The sequence below is a fragment of the Echinops telfairi genome, unplaced genomic scaffold (assembly GCF_000313985.2).
Source record: "Echinops telfairi isolate 266 unplaced genomic scaffold, ASM31398v2 ScPeMD7_70;HRSCAF=299, whole genome shotgun sequence".
Classification (NCBI taxonomy): Eukaryota; Metazoa; Chordata; class Mammalia; order Afrosoricida; family Tenrecidae; genus Echinops; species Echinops telfairi.
This window is the reverse complement of record NW_022103968.1, coordinates 36,546,371-36,571,347: the sequence shown is the minus strand read 5'-3', so window position 1 is coordinate 36,571,347 and position 24,977 is coordinate 36,546,371. Positions and strand designations below refer to the sequence as shown.

General features: G+C 38.4%; 1 protein-coding gene and 1 pseudogene across 1 annotated transcript in view; both read left to right on the top strand.

The window, feature by feature from the left end:
* The window catches only part of HECTD2 (HECT domain E3 ubiquitin protein ligase 2), a 115,651-nt gene that overhangs the window by 70,711 nt on the left and 19,963 nt on the right, over positions 1–24,977 (top strand). The window contains exons 5-14 of the mRNA XM_004701347.3: positions 229–318; positions 4,365–4,429; positions 5,813–5,858; positions 8,016–8,125; positions 8,991–9,139; positions 9,703–9,826; positions 11,830–11,926; positions 16,022–16,129; positions 16,973–17,105; positions 18,026–18,114. Coding sequence (XP_004701404.2) covers positions 229–318; positions 4,365–4,429; positions 5,813–5,858; positions 8,016–8,125; positions 8,991–9,139; positions 9,703–9,826; positions 11,830–11,926; positions 16,022–16,129; positions 16,973–17,105; positions 18,026–18,114 — 1,011 coding nt within the window. The remainder of the gene's footprint in view (positions 1–228; positions 319–4,364; positions 4,430–5,812; positions 5,859–8,015; positions 8,126–8,990; positions 9,140–9,702; positions 9,827–11,829; positions 11,927–16,021; positions 16,130–16,972; positions 17,106–18,025; positions 18,115–24,977) is intronic.
* Positions 2,236–3,206, top strand: LOC101664215 (annotated as a pseudogene).

Here is a 24,977-nt window from a genome sequence, read left to right as displayed (position 1 = left end):
ATTTGTGTTTTTATTTATACCGTTTCACTCATTCTTTCATTTTTACAAAGGAAAGTTATTAAAATCATTCTTATGCCATTCATTTTTTATGTTCATTTTTTTTATACTAATAGTCAATTTTCACCATCACAAAAACAAGGTAGAAATGATGAAGGTATAGTTGTGGTTCACAGATTAGAATAGTTCATAAAATGTTATAGGCACTTGACTATGTAATTGCATTTGCAGAAAGATGCCACGGCCTCATTCAGTACCATTGATGACTCTGGGATCAATGCTAAATTTGTGAATGCTGTGTATGATGCCTTACTTAATACTGTAAGTATCATTTACAAACACGTGTCTGTAGTCATTTCGTGCCTTCTGTATTTCAAAACTAGTTCCAGCAATATTGTAAGAGTCACCTTGCAACATAATTACAAAATCTGATACTAAATTAGTTGCAATTCTCAGAAAACTGGATAATTTTATTACTTTATTTTTCTAATTAACTGAAAATTAAGCAGCAACTACTTGTACGTCCAGTCTTACAGATTTCTAAAATAAAGTTATGCTTCCTTTGCACAGCAAAAGAGGTAAGTTATTTGATTGTATTGGAATTGCATTCGTCTATAGGTCAGTGATTCTCAAACTGTAGCACGTATCAGAAAAATGGGAAAATCTTGTTAAAATACAGCTTCAAATTCCATAAGTCTGAGGTAGGACACAAACATCCCCATTTCTTGGAGAACCCCAGGTTCTGTTTATGTTACTGACCTGGTAACCACCCTTTGAGAACCCCAACACTGTAGTTCAGTTTATGAAGAATTTAAATCATCCCAATCCTTGAGCACACCGTAGTCTTCCAATTTCTTAGATCTTTTAAATTTTCTTTTGGTAACACTTTGTAGTTTTCTGGTCAGAAGTCTTACACATTTGCTACTTTATTTCTAGATACTTCCCTCTTTTAGTATGGTCATTTCATTTTCTAATTATTGCTAGTATAGGGAAATATTTTCACATATTTAACTTCATACAGTGGCCTTGCTGAATTCACTCTAATTTTAATGATACATAAGTAATTTATTTGAATTTTCTACTTCTATAATTCTGTCACTTGTGGGAAATGGCAATTTAATTTTTGCCAGGTTTATCTTCTATTTATGTGTTTGAATTATTACACTAGGAATGTTTGTACAATTTTGAATGAAAGAAGTGATAGCAGGCATCTTTATCTAATTCTCAGTGTCAATACTTCATTTATTAAACATGTGAAAAGGTACTTTTTCTTTCTTTAAATGACCACACTAAGAGGGCTTAGGCTCCAGCAAAGGATTCCAAGGAGGGAGTAATCAGTCATTTCAAATGCTGCTGAGGGATGTAGCATTAAGATTTGGATGAGGAAATGACCATTGTCTTTAAATAGGAAGACTTTAAACAGTCATTTCAGTAGCAATTTAGGGCCAAAAGCTTTTACTTGTAGTGGGCTGAAGATAGAATGAGGAAAATAGGAACAGTTTGTACAGATGATCTTAAAAAGTTTTTCTGGTGAAGGAAAATAAAGGGGTAGCTGGTAGTGCCTGGAGCCAAACGAGGGGTTCTTAAAAAGAACAATACTACTGGTCAGGGTTCTGGCAGGAAAGAGACACAAGACTCAAATTAGGCAAATGAATGAGGGCTCTTAAAGTTGTTATTGGTGTAAGGGAAACCATGAAACACAGTAGAGCATCCCAGGGGTGAGCCTGGACATGGTCTGTGGAGGAAAGGGCGGTATTATATGGACCACAGTCGACCCCACCCGTGGCAGCCGTCCCATGGAGACCCTGAAGCTCCCACTCCTCCATCTGCTGCTCGTGCTCCCTCTTGACAAACTCAATCAAACTGAAGGCAAAGGCGTCTAAACGGGTGAATGCCAGCTGTGGGGATCCGTCTCCTGACAGTGCAGAGTAAAAGTAGATGTGGCAAAGAAAGTCAGCAAAAGTGAGAATTAGCGTGTGGCATTAATACTAATGGGAGAGATCTAGTAGAGAGCGGGAAATCGATGGTACTGGAAAGAGAAGACAAAAGAGCAATAACTAGGTATTGACAAATTGAAAGGGTGTGGAATAAATGACGTCCAAGTGGAGGGGTTGGCCTTGATCATGTTCAGATACAAATGATGGTGAATCAAAAAATTACTTCTAGTTCTCGACAGGCGTCCTCTTATGGTGACAATGTCTTTAAACCCCGCATGGCAATCCCTGATGCACCACCTTGATGCCCAGGGAAGACAGGGCGACCTGGAAGTCCAACTACTTCCTTAAGATAATCCAACTTTTGGATGATTATCCAAAATGCTTCATTGTGGGAGCAGACAATGTGGGCTCCAAGCAGATGCAGCAGATCCGCATGTCCCTCCGCGGGAAGGCCGTGGTCTTGATGGGCAAGAACACCATGATAAGCAAGGCCATCCGAGGGCATCTGGAGAGCAACCCGGCTCTGGAGAAACTGTTGCCTCATATCCGAGGGAATGTGGGGTTTGTGTTCACCAAGGAGGACCTCACTGAGATCAGAGATATGCTGCTGGCCAACAAGCTGCCAGCTGCCGCCCGTGCTGGTGCCATCGCCCCGTGTGAGGTGACTGTGCCGGCTCAGAACACGGGCCTGGGTCCCGAGAAGACCTCCTTCTTCCAGGCTTTGGGCATTACTATGAAGATCTCCAGAGGCACCATTGAAATCCTGAGTGACATGCAGCTGATCAAGACTGGAGACAAAGTGGGTGCCAGCGAAGCCACCCTGCTGAACATGCTGAACATCTCCCCCTTCTCCTTTGGGCTGATCATCCAGTAGGTGTTTGACAATGGCAGCATCTACAACCCGGAAGTGCTTGACATCACAGAAGAAGCTCTGCACACCCGCTTCCTGGAGGGTGTCCGCAGTGTTGCCAGCGTGTGCCTGCAGATTGGCTACTGAACTGTCGCCTCTGTGTCCCATTCCATCATCAATGGGTACAAGCAGGTCTTGACTTTGTCTGTGAAGACTGAGCACAGCTTCCCACTGGCTGAAAAGGTCAAGGCTTCCTTGGCCGATCCATCTGCATTTGTGGCCGCTGCCCCTGTGGTTGCCGCCGCCACTGCTGCTGCTCCTGCGGCTTGGGCCCCAGCCGAGCAAGAAGCAAAGGAGGAATCGGAAGAGTGGGACGAGGACATGGGATTTGGTCTCTTTGACTAGTCACCAAAAAGCAACCAAAGCAGTCAGTTTTATTTGTGAAACAAGGAAATAAAGAGGCTTAGTTCTCTGAGAGAAAAAAATTACTTCTACTCTGAAGACATCTGTTTTCTCTGAGTGATGATAAAGTGTTGGCGATTTGAAAAATTTCGAGGTTTGATTAGGTTGGAAAGAAGGAAAGCAAATGAGCAAGGGAAATATAAGACTCTCAATGGAATGTACGTGTCCTCTGGAGACTTGTGGTCATAAAGTGGGTCGAATCAGAACTTAATGTAGGTTTTTCTCCAGCACCTTCCCACTACTCAAGGGCAGGCCTCTCGTGGGTGGTTAAATTAGCAGTACTGCAGTTGTCTTGTTAGGTGTGAAAGCTCACTAAAAGCAGAGAAAGAGAAAGGAATGATTTTTAAGTTGTTAAGACATTGAATTATTATCTGAGGGCAGCTAGACGTGTCTTAGAAGTCATGATTATGGCGTTTAAACAAATCCATAATATACCCTTTTTCTTTGGCATTTGTGTCTTAATTTTTTTTAAAAAACAAAAATTTTAATTTGAAGCTTCTAGTTCATGAAGGTTTTATTCATTATTTATTATATGCTAAAACTCTATCCATTTTTATTCCAGATGTTCAGTAGTGAATACTATTTGTTGTACTATTTGTGTTATTAAATGATAAAGGAAAGTTATTTTCTGCCTCTTCCAAACCTTTTATCCTATAATAAAATGTATTTTTATCATATTTAAATTTAAATATAATTAAGTTGCACTTCCTAGTAGTTGTGTGTTTAATTGCTAGTTGTTGCAGGGTACTAGTAGATTAAATATATTTAAAATGTGTGCAGCCGGTACTCTTAGACGCATGTTTGTGATTTTTATCCTGTCAAGTCGGGAAAGTAAATTTGTTTTTCAAGTTTACAAAACCACTGTAGGTTATCGGTGGGCCACCAGCTATGGTTATCCAGGTTGCGTGGTGCACTTCCAGGCCAGTGTCTCATTGGGTAGTCTGAGTCATTGCCACTCTCTAGGGTTCAAAAGTGTGAAACTGAAACATAATTTCAGTTCCATAATTGTTATCAAATCTGATTTCAAGAATTGAAACAAGTCTGAAGTTATAATTAACATATAACACCTTTCTTAATAGTTCATCCTAATTACCTTTTGACTTTTCTTTTACCTACAGCCTCAAGATATTCAGAAGACCGTATTAAAGGGAATCATTAACAGCTTGTTAAGAGAATGGAAAGGGTAATTAGAACCAAGATTTAGCTAATCAATATAAACATTTAACTTAGAAATCTCATACATATTTAATATACGTGCATGTATCTGGCCATCAGAAAGAAATTCTAAATGAAAGCCATTCTCAGCAGAAATGTAAACAAGATATGTCGCTTGGGAGCGCAGGTTCCCAAACTTGACCAGTCATGGGATCACCTGAGGAGCTGTTGAGACTGCAGATCTTTGGCCCTTCCCCTAGAGAGTCTGGCTCACTAGATTGCACATACAGCCCAGGAATCTCTAGTTTCAGCAGAGCCCCAAATGTTTCCAATGATCAGCCACGGTGGGGAAACTAGGCTTAGGAAGATCAATAGAGGAACTTCAGGAGGTCAGATTTGTTTAGTAACTTTAACAGAAAAGTAAATAAACTTTTGATCATTTTATTTTCTGAAGGGAATTGAAAGGAGGTGGGGAACCACACTGCCCCAACTTTTAAATTTGAAAAACTTCAGACTACAAGAAAGTTACAGAATGAACACAATAAATACCTTTCACTTGAGCCATTTGCTTTTCTGAGTGTAAATTTTTCAGTAAATTCAAGACATTATGGCATTTCACCCCTAATTACTTCAAGATCTATTTCATAAGAACATTTTTCTACATAACCATAGCACCACTATCACATCAAATAAATTTAACATTGATATGGTAATACTCCCTAGCGTGCAGTCTACATTTAAACTTCCCCTGCTATCACAGAAGCATTCTCTAACATACAAGTTTTGTTTTTCGATTCATGACCCAGTCCAGTGGTTTTGCATTATATCAAATTATCTTATTTACAAATTATCACAGCAAATTATCATAAAGATAAACCACTTTTAATTCCAGAAATAACTACATTTTGTGTGAGAAGCTATCAAATGCATATTAAGAGAAAGAAATACTCACCAACCTTGAGAAGCCCAGAAATTCTTCACCATAAAAATCCAGATTAACATGGAAAATATTTAAAAATCAGTTAGTGCCATTTCAATATGATTTTTAATTAGCTATGCCCTGGGGCCATTGAAAACAGGATTTGATTTGCAGCTATTTCCAAATACATCACTTCAAGCATGTATTCTAAAGATTCAGTTATCTCTTATTAAAGCAAAAATGCAGTATTTCTGGAATCGTGGGTTATTAGACTGTTTCCAGCTAGCTGTGATACTCGCATTACGGAATGTTATAGCCTAGTTAACTGTTTTTAGAGCTCTTCAGAATCAGCCTTAAGGCTAGTTTTTGTTGTTTAGCAACTTAAATCTCACAAAAGCACTTTTTGATCATTTTTGTATTAGCTACTATGAAATTAAACAATCATCTATAATCAGATATTGGCTTTCAATATATTTTTTCTATTTTTTTCAGTCCACGAACAAAAGATGATCTTAGAGCTTATTTTATACTTTTGCAGGTAAGAAAGCAAGATCTCAATCATATATAAGTGAAATAATATCAAATACTAAGTATTATTTTGTGTAACACATTGTTACTTTTTATAATGAGATTTACTTTGATCAGAAGATTCACACTAACAAATAAACAATCAGGAGCTAAATATTGACAAGATTACAGAGTTCATTATGTTCTTACTGACCTGCGTGCTATTTAGGGACAAACAGAATAGGAACACTTCTCCCTCCCTCAATGTCCTGTCTTGTAACTAGTTTTAATAGGCCCCAAGGCTTCTTTTATTTCCCCCAACTAATAAGTTTATAAGAAGGTGTGGTAGAGCTGTCAGGTGAGAGTTGTTGGGCTGCTAACATCAAGGTCAGTGCATCAGCTGTTTCACAGAAGAAAGATGAGGCGACCTGCTCCTGTAAAGAATGACCTTGGAAACCCTACCCAGCTTACTTGGAGTTAGAGTGGCCTCAATGGCAGTGGGTTTGGTGGGTTTGGTGGGTTTGGGTTTGGGGATTTCTTGGAGTAAGTACGTTTCTAATTTTTCTACGTATTTTTCAGTATAGCTTAGTTTAATATTCTAATGGAAAGATGAAAGTTGTTATTTCTATTTGCTAATGCAAAGATGGTGAACTTTTTCCTCTTGAAAGATACAGGTTCATAAATTGAAATAACGAGAAAGCTGTACCTCAGGCAAATAAAAACCCACTTCAGTTTCTATTATTTTTGAGCTGAAATGCTATTGCCATAGATAAACTGGCTGCATTTGTATTATTATTTACAATTTACGAAAGGTGTTTGCTATGGTTATCGTTATCATAGAATATTTTTCATTTGAAGGTAAGAAAGCATTATACTAAGGATATAGTGTTGACTTCGATATTAGTTGAGGAAAATGAAGCGTGAAGTAGAGTGGGGAGGAAAGAGGGAGAAAAGAAAACGTGGGGAAAGCTGGGGTCAGAGTGGCGGAGAGGCAGTTATGAAGAGAGATGGAGGAGGAGAAAAGGGAAGAACTAGGGGGAGGGGAGGGGAGAAAGAAGAAAGGAATATATCTAAAAGTAAAAGCTAGAAAAATGACAACACGCAGGTCAATTTTTAGACGAGTATAATTAGACAACAACAAACTGTTCATAACATCCTTTTCTTTTCACTAGATGGACTTACCCAGTTGGGTCACACCTCCATTTTGAATTGTCCTGCCAATAAATCAGTTTCATAAAGCACACAGTGCTCTCCTATTTTTTCAAAATTGTCGTTTATTTTCAGATAGCTTTCTTTTTTTTTCCTCTCATGAGGTGTTCTGTAAGGTGTCTTGTGATGGAGTCTTGGAGTTTAGAAAAATCCCTCAAGGTTTTGCTTCGTTTAATGTCCCTTTGACATCTATACGGAGTCAGAGCTGTTTGTGAGATGGAGGGCTGCTTCCTTTCACAGTGACAGAAGGTTTCATGATCCATGTTAATTTCACTTAACTAGCATTCCCTTCTCATCATGGAAAGCCTGGACTTTTCATTTGGCTGGGTGATAGTGATTGCCACCATTTGTAAAATGTCTACTTCGTACCAGGCATTGAAATAGGTGTTTTACATGCATTTTCTTTATTATTACTCAGAGCAGCCCCTCAGGTAGATCTTATTCCCATTTTATAGATGAGGAAACTGAGAATCCAAGTTTAGGAAAATGCTCAGACACAACTGGGAAGTGGTAGAATTTGGCCTTGGACCCACATGTTATAATTCAGAGCCATGTTCTTTCTACTATATTTCTTTGAATAAACAACTCATTACCATCAAGTCAATTCTGCCTCAGAGGGGTCCCCAGAGGACAGAGGAGAACTGCCCACTAGGCTTTCCAAGGCTGAAATCTTTCCAGAAACCAACTGCCCCATTTTTCTCCTGTGGAGAAGCTAGTGGATTCAAATTGCTAGTCTTTTGGTTAGCAGCCAGTTGAGCTTAACCATTGTGCCACCAGAACTGCTTTCTTTCAACTGTACAGCAGTATTAAAGTGTCCATATTAGTTAAATAGTAAATAGATTATTGTTTCAAAGGATAGTCACCCAATATCTTATAGTCTCAAATTTAGTCTTACTGATTTACAACTTACCCACATTAAGCTTGGTGTCTTTTACGTGTTTCAAAATTTTAACACCATTGTTTTTAATATCTTTTACAGAATCCTCAATTTAATAACACATCGACATATGTCATCTATGCTCACTTGCTACGACAGATATCTTCCTTAGTGGAAGCTGACCATCACTTCCTAATTCACTGGTTTAAAAAGTAAATCATTCTATGATATTTAAAACTTATATTAAAAAGATACCATTTTAAGTAAGATTTTTATTAGAATTTTATGGTAAGATATATGTAAATGTTTTGGCTCTTTGGATAGGATGCTAGCGATTTATAATGCTTCAAAAGTCAGCTATAAAAATATACTTTGTAATAGAAAATAATTGAAAATCCGTTTTTAATGTAAGTAATCATTTTGCTTTTACAGTGGTAGCTAAGAATTTCTCTCCACTGCTTTTGCTTCCTATATATAGCACATTCCCATTTTTGGTTTTTCATAGCTCCCAGAGATGGTGGCTGGATTTTGTGAGACTTAAATTTAACTATTTTAATTTAAGTATTGTAATTTTCCTGACTGTTTATCAGTAAATATTACCAGTATTTACATGATGCCTTCTCCTCATCACAAACGGTCATTATAAAATACAAGTTTGCCCTAAATATCAACTTGTAAAAGCACAATCCTTTTTTTTTCCCATAGAGCTACACTCACATTAGCAGTGACTTTTCTCCATGATTAGTAAAAGCTGAAAGAGACAAAGTATTTCTAAACTTAATTTTTAAAACGAGGGGTCTGAGAATGTTTACATTTTAAAAAAAACTCACTGTCTTTTCATTCAGTTTTCCCACAAACTTCTTAAAGCCCCTCTCATTATATAGTTAAACTTTCTATGGTAGTTTGAGTGCTTAATTTTTAGAAACTGTATTCAAATTTAGATTTCCTGACTTTTTAAAAAATAGAATTTTGGGGGCATATCTTATATATATAGGATGTGGTTTAATAATTAACAAATATAATGACTAAATAGAAGGTGTGAATTTTGATTGGAATATTTTCAACATGTTTTGCCAGATTATCCCAGAAGAGGTTCAAACAATTGGTAGAGAGATTGCTGCAGTTTATTTCTTTACGCCTGTTTCCTGCAAAGCCTGAAGAATTTCCACCTATCACAAAGTGTTCCTGGTGGATTCCATCAGCATCTAAAGTCTTGGCTTTACTTAGTAGGTTTTTATTCTTTTGATAAATATTGGGCATATTTCCTTTAAGGATCTTAGTGTCCTGTGGAGGCATTATTCAACTTCTACCTATTCCTTTGAAGAAAATAACTGTAATCTATTTTCTATTTTCATAATGAATTTCACAATTAATTTATAAGCCTGAAAAAAATGGATATTTTGTATTATGTACAGTCTTCTGTATTATGGCTGCCAATGCATGTGGCTTTGCTTGCTAAGTACTGATTTCTGAGAGAAGAGGACTTTCCTTTCCTCACTGAGGACCCCAGGAGAGAGCACACCCCAGGAAAATCGCACAAGTCAATGGCCATTTGTGCTTCCTCTTTGCTGCTGTTATAATGACCACCACAAGGGGTATTTTAAGCCAAGATTTGTGGGTTGCATTTTGACTATAATATTCAAATCACCTTTTCCATTTGGAGCTACAATGAATTGAAATAGGGATTTCTAGCAATGGCTGTGTGGTAGACATTAAAATGACCTCTTCATTATTAGAACAAATCATGTGTATGTTGGAAAAATTCATATGTTAAAATTTATCTTTACAGATACATCAAACAATTTGGTTCACCCTCCCCTTATTTTGTATACTGATTTCTATAATTCTACATTGGATCACATTGATCTCATGGAAGAATATCATACCTGGCAGAGCTTTGGAAACTCTCACAGGTAAGCTTGAAAGCTCATTTGGTTAATCCCTGAATAGCATACAATGAAAAGTAGTGACTTAATTTTAAGTATGTATAGATAAATTAAAATATGTACGTATATTCACATCAAAACTTACAAAGAAGATAGTCAACATAGAAATGTCATTTTATTTCTGAAAGCATTTTCATTTTCTGTTACCTTTGGATTTATATACATGTTAATTTGATGGTAGTTTGGTTAATAACATCTCTTCAGGAAGGGAAAGACTCCTTCTTAGTATGCAATTTGTGATTTCTTATCCTTTGTGCCATTATCCAGCTCAGGGGTTAACAGATTCTTCCTATGGTCAGGTAAATATGTCCAGCTCTGTAGGACATGAATGCTCTATTCTTCCATTATGACATTCGAGCAGCCCTAGACAATATGCAAACAAACAGGTCTGGCTGTGTCCCAAAGTAGTTTACCTTTAAAAACAAGTGGTAGGCCTTATATGTCCCGTTGTATCTATTTTGCCAATGCCAAATCTAGTACGTGGAGTTGTTAGTTTATTTTACACAGTCAGGAGATTTAACGTATTGTAGAAGACACTGACTATAAAATACTTGACATAGTTATAAATAGCCCTAAAACCCAAGATTAGTTCATAAATTGATTCAACTTGTCAGAAAATGGTTCTACCAGAATTGGCTTAAAACATAGACTTAGTCTATACTTGAACACTCAAAACTGAGTAAGAACTCAGTGTCTGGAGATCTCGGTCAGTGATGGATATTTTCTTAGCAAAGCTGGTTTAATGGACATGTCATTCTCACATTCTGATACAGTTGGTTTAATGGACATGTCATTCTCACATTCTGATACAGTTGTGATGCTGTGTACAAAATCTCAGAACCCCAAGAACTATTGGGCATAATGCAGTGTATCCTCTAACCAGTGTGCCATAGCTTTGGTTTACAAGAATGAGTTACATAGGAGTTTTGATTCTGTGATCCCTTCAGCCTTTGGGCTGTTATCCTCCACCTGGGGAGGACCTAAAACCCTAAGGCAAGTTCCCTCTGGCAATTTGTGACATGATGGGGAAATGTTGAGAAGCACTGTTGTAATGTACATAATACAAGCAAGATCGTATACTCCACCGAGTTCATTGCATTTTATTTTCACTTCCAGATTTTCAGCTAGAGTTTAGTGATCCAAAATTATTAACATTGTACTGAAGAACTCCTGTTTAGTGTTGCACGTGTGTCTGTCTGTATTTAATTTTGCCCCAAAGGGAAAGCGTTTCATTTTTAGTTCACATAAGACCATCTCCTTGACCTTCATTGTAGTGATCACAGATGCACCACTTAACCACTTGGCTAGATCCCAACTATAATTATGGATCCACTGCAGTTACTTCTGATGATGTGATGATCTGAAGTGTCTACGTGACCATTACTAGACACAATAGGTGATTTCCCATGCATTTCTCTGTGTTTGATGACTTTTGTACATAACAGAATGAGCTGTGAAAGACATTATGTCCATATCTTGTCATTACAATGTTGGGTCTTACAGATATATACGACTTCATATTATGACACATTTTAATTATAGAAAAACATTCTTTGTTCTAGCTTTTATTTTACTTGGTCTTACTTTGCTCTGAAGCTCACACCTCAAAAATAGCCATAAAATAGTAAATTCTTATGTTCAGTTGAGCCGGTGACTTTTCTGACCTAATCCGCCTTTGTCAGCACTTCAGCCTCCTGGTTCTGGTGGTGTCGCAGGTAATACAATTCAGAGGGCTGTAAAACAACTGAAATAATTGTATGAATGCAAGTGACAATAAGCACATATTTCATATTTAGATGTACCTTTCTTAAGAATAAAAGCAGTCTACCACTAGTAATTAAAAAACGATCCACCTGAAATCATGTTGCAGATGGTAAAACATCCTACAAAAGTAATGTTTTATAATATTAGAATGGATACTTTTTTGCTAAAAATACACCATTTTGTTTTTTGTTTCACTTGTTGAGCAGGTTTTCCTTCTGTCAGTACCCATTTGTTATTTCAATAGCAGCAAAAAAAATTATTATTCAAAGAGACTCAGAACAGCAAATGATAAGCATCGCAAGGGTAAGCCGTTTATGAAAACGTATTTGTGTTGATTAGAATCCAATAATAACTCAGTTAATAAGCCAACTGTCTTGTGAATTGTTCAAACATAATCAGGAAATATTAAAAGTGAAATTCATATTGTGTTCCCCTCAAAAGTGCTTTAGCCTATTGAAGATAACAGGAAGGAAGGCATGCTTCAGTTACCACTCCTAAATCAGCTTCTCCTTAAATTTGCTAATGAAGCAGGAGGAGTAAATGCTGCCCATAAGCCCGAAGTACTCGGAGTTTGCAGGCCTCATTTTATAGAGATTATATTGCATCTCTATGTTATCAGCTTAGCATTAACATGAACTGCAATAATGCAGTGTCCATAAGAGCAAACCCTTCCATCCACTGAAATATAGTCTTAAGTTTTGTGAAAATCAAGTATGGAAACCAAAAATTAAGAAGATGTAGCAAAAAGTATCCCTCTTGTAGAAGTAACATATATCCCCAAAGAAGGTGAAAGATGTGTTGTTGATTCTTAGCAAATCCTGATGCCTGAGGCTCATAGAACCTGGGATATCAACCCAGGCTGACTTTGGGCCAACTGTGGAGCAGAATAAGGTTTATCTGTAGGCATGTCCTTATGACCCATGCCACTTAATTCATTGTCATAAAACCAATTGCCTTCTAGTCAATTCCAACTCATAGCGACCCAGTGAGACAGAGTAGAACTACCCCATTGGGTTTCCAAGGCTTTAAATCATCACAGAAGCAGAGCACCACAGATCTGCCCTGTGGAACAGCAGGTGGTTCTAACCACCAACCTTTACAGTTAGCAACTAAGCACTTAACCTGACCTGCACCCGCACCCGCTGCTTTTCATTGTCACACAGCACCGTTAAGTCAGACACATTCTCTGCTAGAAGATTGTGGGGATTTTTGTTACAGCTTTAGATTCTACATGAAAATGTTCTGTTTACTTAGAGTGCTGCTTATATATTTTGAGGATATGCTTTTGAGATATGATTATCTACTCACAACTTTAGAAAATTAGAGGGAATGTGGGCCGTAGCTCCTAAAATAAAATGAGAAGCATAGAGGGAAAAGAAATGATTACCATGTCTTGTGCAAAATACAAATAAAACCCTAAAGCATAAAGTATAATACTTTAAAATACTATAAAAATATGAATTGCCTATTCCTCAGTTATTCAGTTCTCAGCGGTGAAATTTTTCTTCAATTGTAGAGAGTAGGACAAAAGATTTAAGTAACTAGTGACATTCCAAAGTCAGCTTAAACCCTATTGATGAGGGAATATTAGAAGAACCTGTATCGTTATGCCTACCAAGGTAGTTCCAAAGCCACACTACCCAGTGAAGAATGAGTGTAAACAAGGATATTTAGAACCAGGTAGGAGCTCTGGTGGCATAGTGATTATGAGTTACGCTGCTAACCACAAGGTTAGCAGTTTGAAGCCACCAGGAGCTCTGGGGGAGAAAGATGAGACTTTCTACTCCCATAAAGTTACAGTCTGGGAAACCCACAGGGGCAGTTCTACCCTGTCCTATAGGGTTGCCACGACTTGGAATGAACTCGATGACAGTGAGATTCTGATAGTTAGGACCAGAATCGTTATTTTATCATTTTGTTCAAAGATTACATAGCTAGCCATTTGACATACTTCATTTGTACAATTCCATGGGCCTTTTTCATGCTTTTCCACCTTGGGCTTGGATTTTCGATATTTGTAAGGGGAAAAAATGCCCCCAAATCTAGAAGTTAATCTAGGTTTCTCTGAGCAGTTTTGTTTTGTTTTGTTTTTCATCTGTTTCACAGACACAGATCAGGTGTAGATTGATGGCAGGTATAGACTGTCACGGGCTGTCTTCCACACAGTGTGAAAGCACATGAGGAATATTGAAGACTCAAGTGGCATTACTGATTAGGGTACTCACCAAAATTTTAACCTATAATCGACCATACTACTTAGAGTTGATATAGTACAATATTCACCAGTGACTCTTTTGGCACGAAGGCCACCTGGCAGATATGCAAGAGCTTAAGTGTATGATCTAAAGTTGCAAAAGTGATTCCCCAACCAACAAACAGTGTCCTCATCACACTGTTGGCTTATTTCTCTTGGTTAGAGCTTTTCTCTGTTAAAACATGAATTCCTGTTGGGAGGAGTCACCACTAAGCCTGGTCTGTTCGTAACAATCAATTTATTGATTGATTTCTCTCATTATGACAGCTCACCAGGAAGCAAACTGAACAGAAGCAGGAAAGGGTAGGGAAAAAAGGCCCAGGACACAGGATAGTTCCCCGAATTGTAGATTTCTGTGTCTACCAAAGGGAGGCAGCATCCAATGAAGCAAAGGGCTGTTAGAGTAAAACCAGAGAAAACTGGAGCCTGTGTAAGGTGGGAAATCTGTCAGAAGGGACATTCAAATATTTCCCACGAAAACAAGCATTTGAAACGCCATAAGACTGCACTCTGTCAAAGGCAGAAAACACACAAGACCTGGAAAACCAAGACATCCTGTAGAGCTCCAGCTCTCTCATGGATTTCATTGTACTGTCAGCCTTTAGAATTGGATAATAGAGAGATGAAGGTTTTGTTTTGTTATCGTGACCTATAAAACTGTGAAAAGAGCCTTAAAATATACATTTGGGGTTTTCAAATTTTATTAAAGCAGCACATTGCATATATTTAAACTGTCTACAATGTTTGTCTTTAGTCAGCACAGTAATTAGTTCTCTTTGATAGTAAAGAAAATGAGTAGTCTGAAAAAGCTTACTTAAAGGAATTAAATATACAGGCATGTGTAGCTTACATGCCATTTATATATTTTATGCAATTTTTAATATACTCATTGCTTATATTTTGAAATACCATGAAATATAGATTCCTTTTTAATTTCCCATATTTATACCACCCAAACATAACTTCTGTTATTGTTTTAGTAAAAATTCTTTATATGTATATGGGTCTGTGTATGGGTGTATGTGTGTGTATGTACACATACACATATATACACATATATATACACTTAGGATAATATAAAGAAAACATTGTGTACACAATTTTATTTCTTTTTCTTCAATTTTATCTTGAACATGTTTTATGATCATCATTTTTAAGTAACTGTATTTAAACCATTAGATGGATATATGCTCTAGCTAGTTCTAAAGTTTTATTGATAATGGCTGCTATGACTGTATAAATTTTCTTGTTTAGGATTCTCAAAAGTAAAATTATTGGGACAAAGATTATGAACATTGCTAAGGCTTTTGATAAATGGTAACAAATTATATTCTAAAAGTAGATTAAGATTTTAAAGTAAATTTGGTATTTTTAAAAGCCAAAGTCAGCAATTCAAAACCACCAGCTGCTCCAAGGGAGACAGATGAGGCTTTCTGTTCCTGTAAACATTACATCTCAGAAACCCACAGGGGCAGTCTGCTCTGTCCTATAGGACGCCTACCAGTCAGAGTTGACTGGATAGCAGGAAGCAGTCCAATTTATAATAAGTATGTAACCTGTTTTAAATATTTTCATTTTATCTTTGTATTTGTTAAACTGAAAACTTAACTATTTTAGAGGTGAAACATGGAGAAATGTAATGTAATATTACTTACTTATAAAAGTTACTTGTCTTTGGTCCTCCATTTTGAGCGCCCTTTGGGCATCATCAAGGAGGCCTGGTTGTGCCATGGGTTAGGCTTTGGACCACTAATCCAAGGTTTGCAGTTCAAGACCACCAGCTACTCCACAAGAGAAAGATGAGGCTGACTGCTCCTGCAATGATTTATAGTTCTAGAGATCTTATATAAGGTGATATGAGTTGGAATCAACTAGATAGCAGGGACATTTGGGGTTCTTTTGTTTTTGTTTTGGGTATCACTGACCTTAATGATAAGACATTTTCATAAAACTAATATTCCTATGTCATATTTCTAGGGCAAAAATTATAGCATTATTCATATATGTGCAATTGATTTTATGAAATTGCTTATATAGGAGATAGCATACAAGAATACAAAAGATTTTTTTAAGTGCCTAAAGATTTTAAATGAAATTAATTATTGGTAAATAAAAATGAAACATTTTCTTTCTAATTTATTTAGCAAAGTCTGGTGGATAAAGTATCTCGAAGACAGAGACCTGATATGAATATGTTATTTCTAAATATGAAAGTAAGGCGGACACATCTGGTTAGCGATTCACTTGATGAGGTATAGATAATTTATTCCAAAATGGGATTAATTGATTGAAGCTGTGGATACATTCTATACATTATACTTATATGGTTTATTGCTGTTGACAGCTTTATAAGCTGTTTCTTTATTCCTATATGACAGAAGTATATTGTACTCCTTGTATTTTGATACCATAATTGAAATCAGTTTTATATTCACAATTAAGCCTTATACTCATTTTATATATGTATTTTTATGTATTTGGTTGCGATTGTTGCTAATTCCCTGGAAAAGGAGTTGAGATAGAACACTCAATGAATATGAGACTTTAGCCTGAATTCTGAAATCACCTATGTTACTGGCAAAGTGTGTATTTTCACTTCCTCAAGCCCCAGATCACTTCTCTGTAAAACAGGTGTCAGGCCTAGAAAGTATATTGTGTCTATCAGATTCAAACCTACTGTGATTGTATACGTACATGTATTAGAGCTCTACCTGCATGCAGTGTTTCACCCAGATTTTCATATGTCTGTTAGAAAATAGAGAGCTGATTTAGCTATGTCCTTTTAAAAAAATTTTTAAGTTTAATGTTAAAGGAACTTATTATATTTGTAGTCTGCTAAATTAAAATCTTGTGGGCAATCTGTGCCAGGAAGCTGTAAACTTGCCCTCACTAGTTCTGTTCCCTGCTCTACAAAGCAACAATACCCAGCCCACACAGCCTTTACGTTTACTGAACGAAAGAATAAATAGCATACTGAGCTTTGTAACACTGTAAATAAAATAAAAACTGTCGAATACACTTCCTAGAATCAAAACATGTTCATTGTCTATTTCACTGCGCTGGGTTCTTCTCCACTGTACAATTTCTTCAAATAGTTAACCCGGAAAAGAGCTGACCTGAAAAAGAAGTTGAAAGTTACATTTGTAGGGGAAGCTGGTTTGGATATGGGCGGACTGACTAAAGAATGGTTCCTTCTTCTAATTCGCCAAATTTTCCATCCAGATTATGGTAAGCATGTTTCTCATTTTTACGAACAAAATCTCTTGTTAATTGTTAGATCCAACTAGTCATCTTTATTTTTATCTCTTATATGATCTTAAAGACTTTTTGTCAACCATAAATGTTACATTTTTAATAGTATTTTTTACATTTAAAACTTCTCTGATGAAATTTATGATCTTAATGGAAATCTCACACAAAATGTATCCAAAAGACTGAAATTAAGCATTTTCAAAGAAACAAGACTCTTACTTTTGCTCAATAAACCATAGGCATTCCTTATTATTGAAATAAAAATTACCTGAAATTTTGAAAATGTTATGGTTTGCTCTATACTAACATTTGGACCCTCTTCTATGAAGTAATAATGAGCTATTTTAACAAGTAAGAATTCATTGATCATATATATTTTAAAGTATCATATTTTTAGAATATATTTGAAACTTAAATATGTATTTTTTATTCAGAAAAATTATGTAATCCTTAGTATCTTGTTAAATATTTTTCTTCAGAGGAGAACCTTAAAAGCATAACTCTTACTGTTCCTTTGGTTTTCTTTGAAATTCTTACATCACCTTCAAAATTAATTTTTAATATAACTTAAAAACTAGAAAACTTTAGTTTTTATAAAATAAAATTGGTTTATTTAATTTTGTTTACCCCATTTTACCCCTATTTCCACCCTCAGGCAATATTATCAATGACCAGTAAAATGCACTCATGTTTTCAGTCTGTATGTATATTTTGTATGTTTTAACATACATATATATTTGTATTTATTGAGATTTGCAAATATGTAGTCCCTCAAAGATTTTTAACAGGAATGATGGCTTCTAACAACAATTGCTATAATGTTTTGCTTCTAATAGATGAGATACCTCTAACTTTAAAGGAGTCATATTAATAACAAATTTATGTTTCTTTTTCAGGCATGTTTACATACCACAAAGATTCACATTGCCATTGGTTTAGCAGCTTTAAGTGTGATAACTATTCTGAATTCCGATTGGTTGGAATTGTATCCTTTAAACTTTCCACTAGGAGGTGCTAATAGATTAGGGATAAAAAGTTTTATGTATATTTTAGAAAACTTCTTGCTAAGCATTTTAGTCAAATTCAACATTATTGTCAAATTTACTAATAAATTTTCAGTAATCTTTGTTATTTTTAATACCACAATGATAAAATGCCAGAAGAATGAATTCTTATTCAGAGGAATCAATGAGTTTTGAATGTTTTCTTTTTTTCCTAAAAACCTCATCTGGTGTAAAAAAATTATTATTTCCCATTTTACATATAACCTAAATTGTCAGAAGTTTAAAACATTTTTTAAAATCAGGCTGTATCTTTTCCAATCGTAACGAAATACTTTTTGGTGTTTTCATTTTGTGCTTATTTCATTCCATTTACTGAATTGGAAAGTCCCTGTTCAAACAGTTAACATGGTTGGCTGTTAACCTAAAAGTTGGTGGTTCAGATCTACCCTGAAACATCAGAGAAGAAAGCCCTGGTGATGTACATCCCCCAAATTAGCTAATGGAAACCCTGTGGAGCACAGTTCTACTCAGACACGTTGAATCAGAACCTGCTTGATGGTAACTGGTTACTAAATTGAAATTGTGAGACTGAAATATAACCCTTTAACATGTCCCCCGAATCAAGAGACATGAAAGCGACATCTAGAAATACTGAATGGAATGAGAATAGTTGAAACATACAGCATTCACTGTATAATATTTCTTAAATGAGGTAAATCCATATTCCATTATTGGAACCCCATCATTTGTATGGTAGCAGGAATTCCTGCACTCAATAGGAAGGAAAAAGCAAAGGAAGAAACCAGTACCCAAAGGAGATAGTCCTGGGGATACATGGGGTAAAAGAGAAGAAGAAATCCCACCTTGAAGAAGCTTATGTAAGTGGCAGATGAGACTGGTGCTGTTCTGAGAGTCACGTCCCATGACTATTGGGCATCTGTACCTAGGTGTGCTACGATAAAGATTCCGTGTGCTCTGGCCAGAGGAGATAGCTAGTGATACATGGTAAAATTACCTCTGATTAACACAGGGTCAGAGAGTGTAGGCTGGGAGAACAGCTAGGGTGAAAGAGTTGATGTGTGCTGGGTTTGTTAGCAGAGTAATGAGTAGTCCACCTGCTAGAACTGGAGGCACACTGGGAGTTATGAAAGACACCCTCAGAAAAGGATAAGTCATCTTATGGAGAGGGGCTTTGAATACTTAACCTTTACTGTATCTGTTGAGATAAATCCTGAGAAATGTTTATGGAAATTGAGAGACTGGATGAAAGAAATGGTCTTAAGGAGGAAACTACGCATTGAGATAGAGGACTTCATCTAGAATGTAGGTTATGTTGTCATGTCTAGACCTTTCATTGAGCAGCCCAACACTTAACCCAGGACACCCACAGGGAGGGGTCCCAAGGAGCACAGTACCAAACCCAAACCAAACTCACTGCCTCTGAGTCCATTCTGACTCCAGAGTAGGACTGCCCCTGTGGGTTTCTGAGATGGTCACCTTTTGCAGGAGTAGAAAGCCCATCTTGCTCCCGAGGAGCAGTCGGTGGTTTCCAAAGCAAAGTGTGCAGTTAGCAACCCAGTGTCTAACCCACTGCAACGCCAGGACTCTGGGTACCAGAGTAGGGGATCAGAAATCATGACTACAGTAGTTCCATGGTTTTCATTGCTATTATTATCATAATTTATAAGAATGCTACACTTATTGTTAAAGTCTGACCCCATGAACATACTCTGCTCAGCTTCTGTTGATCCAGTCACTTACAAAAACAGCCACTTATATACTCCCTAAAGTAGAATGTATAACATGGTCTCTGTGAACTATGTTGTGCCAGTTGACCTTGGTGCCCCCCACGCTGTGATCCTTCTGTTAGTCTGGTTTTTCTAGAGAGACAAAAAGCAGTACACTTATATGTAGAGAGAGAGATCTCTATCCAGATAAATGGCTTACATAGTTGTAGTTTGGTTCAAGTCCATGTGTCAGATGTTAAAGCTGGAGGCTTTTCCTGACTCACATGGCTGCAAGGCCTGAGAAGCTGAGAAGCCAGAGGATGAACCAGGAGGGAGGGATTGAAGCAGGAAGAAGACCACGGCTGGTGGGGACAGAGCCCAGTGGCTCCAACACAGGCACTATGGTAGGCCCTAACCCAAGTGCCAAAGAAGCAGACACAGGGCCCAGGCCAGTAGGAGGAAGGAGATAGGGAGGTAATTCTCCACAGTCTTATTTATAGAACTAGGCCACACCCTAGAGAACATTAGGCTGTGGCCTGCACCTTATGGGGGAGGCCTGACTGTCTTGATTCCGTAGGTCCAGTGACTTATTCCCTCAGGGTGTTAAATTGTGTCCAAGAAGTTTTATAACTTTTCCTGTTGGTATTCTTGGGTATATTTGTAGCAAGCACATATACAAATATCTTCTGTCAAATCTCAATATTTGTGTGTATTCTCCCTCTTTCTCTCACACCTTTTTAGCCTGCATGTGTATCTAAGCATCTATTCATTGATCACCAGTACTGAGGTGTGATTTATTTGACAGTATTTACCTCGATTGCCTTTTAACCCTTACAGGCTTCCCTGTATCTGCTGCCACCTCCAGCATTTTTCCAACCTGTTTTTATTGCCTATTGCCTTCCCCTCCTCTGAGTTAATACTTGTCCGTCTCCCAAGCCAGGATTCCCACTCTTTCCTTTCCCCACCCATCCCTGGTAACCATTGAAGACTGTTGTGTTTCGGGGGCTTTTTAGTGCGAAAACCTATTCTTAACTTTTTATAATAGATAGTCTCATACAATATTTGCCCGTTTGAGATTGACTAATTTCACTTGGATAAAGTTCTCCGGGTTTATTTAATTCCACCCCCACCCCAATTTCCTGAAGTCTCAAAAACCAGCATGATGCAAAAGCGGAGGATTTTTTTTCTGTTTTCAGCCCATTCCATTAGTGTGATTGCTTTTATTTATAAAACATGATCATAGAAAGAACAAGAGCTAAGACTTACTGATGTGCTCAGCACTGTGTCAAGTTCCTTTGTGGATCAGGTCTCTGCAGAGAAAGGCTTGGGAGGAGACAAAGCTAGATAAAGCAGGGCTGTGTGACTGGTGGGCCCTAGGCTTAACCACTTCACCTTCCTCCTGTGCTGGGTCAGAGCTTCCCTCAGGGAGTCCCCATCAGGGCTCCACTTCCACCCCTGCAATCCCTGCATTCACGATATTAGAGCCAGCGCTGCCCTCCAGGACTGAAGGTTCACCAAGGCTGGGCATTTTGCAAAGGTGTTAAGGTGCTGGGAGCCTGGCCAAGTACCAGGCCCACTGAAGCTCACATTGTTATTGTTGGTACCATTGAGTCCACTCTGACCCATAGCGACCCTATGCACAACAGAACAAAACACTGCATGGCCCTGCACCACCCTCACTATTGTTCCTATGCACGAGCCCTTGATGCAGCCCTGTTGTCAATCCGTCTTGTTGAGGGTCTTCCTCTTTTTTTTTTTAATCATTTTATTGGGGGATTGTACAACTCTTATCACAACCATACATTGTGTCAAGCACATTTGTACATTTGTTGCCATCATTATTCTCAAAACATTTTTTCTCCTTGAGCCCTTGGTATCAGCACCTCGTTTTTCCCCTCCCTTACGAGCCCTGGATAATTTATATTTTGTCATGTCTTACACTGTCTGATGTCTCCCTTTACCCACTTACGCAGGGAGGAGGTTATATGTAGATCCTTGTGATCGGTTCCCTTTCTACCCCACCATCCCCTTACCTGCCTGGTATCACTGCTCTTATTATTGGTCCTGAGGGATTTATCTGTCCTGAATTCCCTGTGTTTCCTGTTGTTATCTGTACCAGTGTACATGCTCTGGTCTAGCAGGATTTGTAAGGTAGAAAATTGAGATCATGATAGTGTGGGGGGAGGAAGCATTAAAGAACTAGAGTAAAGTTGTTTCATCCGTGCTATACTGCACCCTAACTGGCTCGTCTGCTCCTGGAGACCCTTCTGAAGGGGATTTCCAGTTTCCTACAGATGAGCTTTGGGTCTCCACTCCACACTCCCCCTCATTCACAATGATATGATTTTTTTGTTCTTTGATGCCTGATACCTGATCCCATCGACACCTCGTGATCACACATGCTAGTGTGCTTCTCCACATGAGCTTTGTTGCTTCTGAGCTAGATGGCCGCTGGTTTATCTTCAAGCCTTTAAGACCCCAGATGCTGTATCTTTTGAGAGCCGGGCACCATCAGCTTTCTTTGCCACATTTGCTTATGCTCCCGCTTTGTCTTCAGCAATCATGTGAGCATCATGGAATGCCAGTTTAACAGAACAAAATGTTGTTGCATTGAGGAAGTACTTGAGTAGAGGCACAATATTATCTGCTACCTTAATACTAAACCTATAAATATATACACATAGATCTATTTCCCCATCGTCATATATAAATATATTTACATATATACATGCCTGTATTTAGACCTCTATAAATGCCCTTTGCCTCCTAGTTCTTTCCTCTATTTCCTTTTACTTTCCTCTTGTCCCACTATCATGCTTAGCCTTCATTTAAGTTTCAGTAATCCCTCTCAGTTACATTGCCCTTGATCAAGCCCTACCAGGTCTACACCCTTTTAGCCATTGCTTTTGGATCACTTGTTGTTCCCTTGTCCCTGGGTTTGTTAACAGCAACTTCCTTTCCTCCCCTTCCCCCTCTTCCATGTCCCCCTGGAACTGTCAATCCTGTTGTTTTCTCCTTCAGATTGTTTATCCCACCTATCTGATCTAGATAGACTTGCACGGATAATAATATGTACAAAAAACAAGACAGAGCAAAACAAAGCAACAAAAAAAAACCAACAGCGAAAAACCAAGAAGTCATGATAGCTTGGCCCAAGGCAGCTTGGGCACTGCAAAGGGCGTACAAGAGTGCCTGCTGGAAAGGGAGTGCCACCAAAGGCTGATGGGTTGCCCGCTTTGGTGTAGAGCACCGCTAATGGTGGACAGAATTGTCCTGGTCAGGTAGATCGCTGCGGAGGTTGGGCAGAGGTTCCCATAGCAGCGTGGAGCATTGGCGAGTGTTGGCTGAGCTGCCTTAGGCCGTGTGAGGCACTATGGCAGGTGGGAGGAAGTTCCCTCAGTCACGTGGGACCACAGAGGATGGGTAGGAGCTCTCACAGCCACGCAGGCAGGACTTCCCCCGAAGAAGGTACTGGAATTTCCCCTGAAAGAAGTTGGGCAGGATAGCCCCTGGTGGCGAGTGGGTGAGCTTTTTCCAGCCTTGGGCTCTGGTGCAGAGGGTGGAGCTCTCCCAGCTGGGTAGAGGGCAGGAGTAATTGCCCTAAGCTACGGGGAGTGGTCTGAGAGAAAAGGAAAGAGAAAAATTAAAAAACAAAAACAAAAAACCTAAGCCCGCTGAGGCTGGAGGGGACCTAGAGAAGAGAGCAAAACAAAAGTAATAATATAGCTGAGCCCCAATCCCTGATCATGGGGCTAGAGGGCTTTAAACCCTACCTGTAGCTGTGTTGAGATAAAGCCCCTGTGTCAGTTCCAAATGATCCCGGCTCTGGCTGAGACAGTGGTGGGGCTAAGATCAAACCCTAGCCGGCCTCCACTGTGGTAAGCCAAAAGCCCCCAGCTCCTCAAAACCTAGTAGATCTGTGCGTACATGTCTTATGATGTTCCTCCTGGGACATGGCAGTGTGGAATTCCCCTCTTGGTAACTCTCCTGCACTGATTTCTGCAGAGTCCCTCTGGTATGTGTTACTCAGTCCTCTTCCACTTTTTTGCTGGCCCTCCACGGTACCAAACATGATGTTCTTCTCCAGGGACTGCTCTCTCCTGACAGTACATCCAAAGTTTGTAAGACAAAGTCTTGCCATCCTTGCCCCTAAGGAGCACTCTTGCTTTACTTCTTCCGATACAGATCTGTCTTTTTATTGTACTGTGGTGTCCTATGTGTTGCTGTGATGCTGGAAGCTATGGCACTGGTATTTCAAATGCCAGAAGGGTCACCCAAAGTGAACAGGTTTCAACAGAACTTCCAGACCAAGAACAGACAATGAAGAAGGACTCAACTCCCCACTTTGGAGGAAGAAGCCACTGAAAACTTTATGCATAGCTTTGAAGCATTTTCAAATAGTGAAGCTCACATTGGGATGTCTTTAAACTTGCACGGATTTCTCCCAAATAGGGACCCTCTCTGATGCTTCTCCCTTTCCTGCCTTCCTGCTCCATAGCAATTTTGAGCTGCGGAACCTAAGGCCATATAGTAGGTGGGAGGGAACTCGGGGCAGTGCCACTGGCTGGCTCCATTTGTGCTGAGGACATGGCTAAAGAACATCACAGGGCACACTGGTGGAATGAAGTAGAAGGTGTGGGACTCCATAGCCCAACTCCCAGAATCCCCTAGAGACCCTCCTAAAGGGAAGGGACATCCAAATCTGTTGCCTCCGAACTTTCTGTCTTCTCTCTCAACACACAAAACAGTCGGATGATGGATTTTTACTATTATTACAAATGGAAAATGTCACATCATGAGATAGCTGACAGGTGAGAGCAGATATATAAATACACACAAACACAAAGAGTAGACCTGTGTTTTATAGGGCTTTCAAGGGTCATCATCTTTCTGTAGGCCTTTCTTCCACAGTGGATTTGAGTCACCAACTGCCTAGGTAGACCAGAGAAACAAATCCAGGGAGACATTCATATGTGTATAGGAAAGAGCTTTTTTTTTTTTTTTTTATGTTCACTTTTTCTGCTTTTTCTTTTTTAATTTTTTAAACATTTTATTAGGGGCTCATACAACTGTTATCCCAATCCATACACACATCAATTGTGTAAAGCGTATTTGTA